The following is a 5,061-nucleotide window of genomic DNA, read 5'->3' on the forward strand; positions in this document are numbered from 1 at the left end:
TTGACGTAAAGCTATCAAAAGCAACGTAAAATATAGGCAACTTAACGTAAAGCTATTAAAAGCAATGTAAAATTTAGGCAACTTAACGTAAAGCTATCAGAAGCAACGTAAAATTTAGGTAACTTGACGTAAAGCTATCAAAAGCAACGTAAAATTTAGGCAACTTAACGTAAAGCTATCAAAAGCAATGTAAAATTTAGGTAACTTAACGTAATGCTATATAAGCAATATAAGATTTAGGTAACTTAACGTAAAGCTATCAAAAGCAACGTAAAAATGTAAAATTTAGGTAACTTAACGAAAAGCTATCAAAAGCAACATAAATTTTAGGCAACTTAACGTAAAGCTATCAAAAGCAACGTAAAATTTAGGCAATTTAACGTAAAGCTATCAAAAGCAACGTAAATTTTAGGCAACTTAACGTAAAGCTATCAAAAGCAACGTAAAATTTAGGCAACTTAACGTAAAGCTATCAAAAGCAACGTAAAATTTAGGCAACTTAACGTAAAGCTATCAAAAGCAACGTAAAATTTAGGCAACTTAACGTAAAGCTATCAAAAGCAACGTAAAATTTAGGTCACTTAACGTAAAGCTATCAGAAGCACCGTAAAATTTAGGTAACTTAACGTAAAGCTACCAAAAGCAACGTAAAATTTAGGTAACTTAACGTAAAGCTATCAAAGGCAACGTAAAATTTAGGTAACTTAACGTAAAGCTATCAAAAGGAACGTAAATTTTATTTAACTGAACGTAAAGCTATCAAAAGCAACGTAAAATTTCGGTAACTTAACGTAAAGCTATCAAAAGCAACTTAGAATTTAGGTAACTTAACGTAAAGCTACCAAAGGCAGGGATGTTATGCAACGTGACGTAAAATTTAGGCAACTTAACGTAAAGCTATCAAAAGCATTGTTTAAACTCGGGATATAGTGGCTATTTAACCCATGTATATATGGGAGACTGTAGTGAGAGAGAGGCTGGCTAGGCCCGGAGTGGATGGCGGGAAGTCTAAACACGTAAATTAACGCAAATACAAAAGATTCACTGTATATATGCACATAGAATATTATAATAATGAGTAAAAAGAGCAATCAGAGATTTCAGACCTCCACCAATGAAGTTTATCAACACTTTACTCAAGTCTACGGACCAAGCTTTCCCTTTTTCATATATTGATGATAATAATAATAATAATAATAATAATAATAATAATAATAATAATAATAATAATAATAATAACTAGAATCTGGATCCAGATCACCTCCAAGATTTAATGGGCTCTTCCGGAGCATAATATCTATCTTTTGTTAAATTTGGTGAAAATCTGACAAGAAGTTTTGTTGTAATCCTTCAAACAGACAAACAAACAAACAGGTAAATAAATAAATAAACATGGGTCATTTTATAACTTCCTTAGTGGGGTTAAGTATCATCATCATTATTATTATTATTATTATTATTATTATTATTATTATTATTGAAAGCCAAGCTACAACCCTAGTTGGAAAAGCAAGATGCTATAAGACCAAGGGCTCCAACAGGGAAAAATAGCCCAGTGAGGAAAGGAAATAAGGAAATAGATAAGCTACAAGAGAAGTAATAAATAACAAAAAAAAAATACTTTAGGAACAGTGACAATATTATATCAGATCTTTTATATAAGAATTAAATAAAATAATTATTGTTGTTGTTGTTGTTGTTGTTGTTGTTGTCCCTAGAGCCTGAAACCTACTGATGCTTAGAATAACTCTAATAATTAGGCAGTTATGGTGCATAAGCCAACAAGACCTCTTTACAATTGAGGATTGATTTAGAGATCAGTTATTAATCCTTTCCATTGCTGGCAAAATTAATTATCAATTCTAATTCATCCTCCATAACTAAACCTCTATTCTTGAACACGTCAATGGGATTAATCTATTTAACTTACGAATTAGGAATTCCTAGATATGTAAATATGCACAGAAGGGATAAAAGTTCAAACGAATTTTGTTTCCTACCCGAACCGTTCATGAATTTAATTACGAGCTTTGAGTATTTCATGGAAAGAATAATAATTATTAGTTTAGAGGATGCGTATTTTCCTTATTTTCCTAAGGAATATTTTAATCTACGTTGCTGTATAAATTTAGTTTTAAGATTGTATATTTTATTATAGTATCTTAAAAGAATTAATTTCGAAATATCTTTATTGATAGAATGGCATTATGAATATTTGGAGTTTTTAGTTTTCAGCATGACAATCCTACTCAATTTGATGAATTAAATAATTGAATAATTCAATTATATAAAAATACGTTGCTGTATAAATTTAGTTTTAAGATTGTCTATTTTATTATAGTATCTTAAAAGAATTAATTTCGAAATATCTTTATTGATAGAAAGTCATTATGAATATTTGGAGTTTAGTTTTCAGCATGACAATCCTACTCAATTTGATGAATTAAATAATTAAATAATTCAATTATATAAAAAAAAATTTAATCTAGCCTGAAGTCAGTTTCCATAGTACAAGATGAAGCTTCAAAAACTTCATTTTGAAATATCTTTATTAATAGAAAGCCATTATGAATATTTGGAGTTTTTAGTTTTCAACAAGACAATCTTCATCAGTGTGAGGAGTTAGTAATCAAATAAGGCATTTATATAAACAATTATTTAAAGATCTCATTATCTATGTAGTAGCCTTGAACAATCTAACCAGCTTCCTGTATCCACAGGACAAGATGAAGTCGACCCAAACATGGCTCCTCTCTTGGGAGCATTAATTGGTGGCTTGAGCATCTTGTTAATGCTCCTGGTGGCAGCAATACTCATGGCTAGGAGAGAAAAACCAAATAACAGGAAACCTGTAACTGAGATGACTTTCACAGCCACCAGTCCCGAAGGATTCGATCCGGACGTGGTCCAGTTTATTCAGAGGACGCCGCACACCCTGGACGTCGTGCCTTGCCCAAAGGGCTCGCATCGCTTGCGTCGCCAGAGAAATGCGAAGGACTCTTCGTCCCTCGACTCGGAGCCATGTAATAGCGTCAAAGGATGCAACAAATGCAGTGGCACAGACGGTTTAAATGGTCAACAGTCTCACGGCAGAGGGGTTTCAAATTCCCCACAACAGGATACATTCGTCTGCTCATGCAAGGGACAGAAAAATCTGAGGCCTAGGGAAAATAATGGTGGGGACCAGGTAAAATGCATGATCCTCTTCTGGAAGTATGTTTTGTTTTCATAATGATTAAGAATAATTTAAATGAATGACTATGCTACTGTACAATAGTTTAATCAATCTCTGCTTAAAAGATTGGAAACAATTTAATAGTTGGATATGAAAATTTTACTTCACACTCGAATAGCAATATCTAGACATCAGCGTTTTCAATGTCATCTACAAATGTAGTAATAGCCAATATCTTACATTGACAGATTACTGGAACTTGCACAGAAAACCTACAAGGAGATCCAGAGGAAGAAAAGACAGGACATTGCAAGAACAATCTCATCACATCTAACGAATCACACTGCTGTTCATCAACTTGTCCACTAACACAGCAAAGTTATGCCACATCATCATTTACCCCAAACTATCAAGAAGCGCACCGAAGCCAGCCTCCGCAGTCATATCCCAAGGAGCATTTTGCTTCGTCAGTTGAGGAGGTGCCACAAATGACCACAATGTTTTGCAGTCAATGCCAGTCTCTTCCTAGACAAGGCAGTGAAATACTATACCAACACCAACAATCTTTAAGAGATCTGAGGTCCTTGATGCGTGGGAACCCCAGACGACTGTCTTCCTCAGCCTCTTTAGGTCAGCTAAAAAATCTTTCCTTATCACAGAAAGAGCTGTTCTACTCTTCCACAAAAGATTTTCAAGTTCATCTGGTTTCTGGCGAAAGCCAAAGATCCACAACTTTGAAATCAAGTTACGATCATCAGAATACCCTTCCAAGACCTAGACAGAAGCAAGTTCTAGATTCAGCGGTTGATATAAACCTGGCCCTTCCAGATGAAATGGGAAGCATTATGATTATGAAGCTTCTAAGGGATAAAAACTCCCAGAGGTCACTGTCGCGGAGGACATTGTTGGAGACAGAGTGCCCAGAAATACATAAGCAGGGTAAAGTGTGTCTTCGAAGCTTTGGGAAATGTAACGCGAATGAAAAACAGAGCTGTAAGTGCCAAGTAACAGAAGACAAGTGTATGCCGTCCAAAGGTTGCCCCGTGGGCAGCATAAATACAGATAATTTAGATGCTAATCTAGAGTACGCACCTCTTAACAGTGAACGTGACGACTGTAAACATTACGTTAAAGTAGCCTTAGAAAAAATACCTCCTTCTTATGACGTTATATGCCAAAAGGATCATGAAATAGTATCCCATAGACAAAGTTTTCCCTATAATAAGCTTCCTCAAGAAAGTTCTGTGTAAGATGAGGTGAATTGGATTAACAAATAAGTTCACAAGTGTAATGAACCAAAGACTAAGTACGTCACAAATACGCATTTCCTTATGTTACAAATTCATACGTCAAATCAGGGTAGGATATGTCATATAAAACCCTTTACCATGTGTCATAACTGTTACTAAACCAAAGAGAAGATACAGATTGTGGATTATTCAAACAACCATAAAACAGTAAGATAAGAACTTGCTTTGAAGTGTCTCAGCATTATCAATAGACCAGAGACACCAGAGAGACGACAAATCTTATGAAACCTGTTCTCACATTTGATGGAGTTATACATCTACCAGTGATAACAGAAGCTGACACATTTGCATTTGATAATGGTGTTTAGCAATCAAAGGTTGTATGCATCTTATGAAACTTAATATGAAACAATAAAAGACAAGACATGTTATAAGATTATTCATTTAAATATATCATAAAACTGTCTACCAAACAAAATAAACAATCTATTTTAGATGGAAACCCATTTTTTTTCAGTGCCACAGAGCAATCAACCAAGGATAAGGTACATCCAATAAACCCAATTTCTAATTTAAAGAGTGTACAGACCCACAAACATTATATTCATCTTGGGGAAACCTCATTTTCAGGTTACA

The 5,061-nt window shown here is 34.2% G+C and overlaps 1 protein-coding gene across 1 annotated transcript in view; it reads left to right on the forward strand.

Moving 5' to 3' along the window:
- The window catches only part of LOC137626664 (uncharacterized), a 40,625-nt gene extending 35,864 nt beyond the window's left edge, over positions 1-4,761 (forward strand). Inside the window, 2 exon segments of the mRNA XM_068357680.1 lie at positions 2,721-3,187; positions 3,424-4,761. Of these exon segments, the coding sequence (XP_068213781.1) occupies positions 2,721-3,187; positions 3,424-4,425 (1,469 nt within the window). The 3' untranslated portion in view covers positions 4,426-4,761.
- The last annotated feature ends 300 nt before the right edge of the window (positions 4,762-5,061 follow it).

The sequence above is a fragment of the Palaemon carinicauda genome, chromosome 34, assembly GCF_036898095.1.
Source record: "Palaemon carinicauda isolate YSFRI2023 chromosome 34, ASM3689809v2, whole genome shotgun sequence".
Classification (NCBI taxonomy): Eukaryota; Metazoa; Arthropoda; class Malacostraca; order Decapoda; family Palaemonidae; genus Palaemon; species Palaemon carinicauda.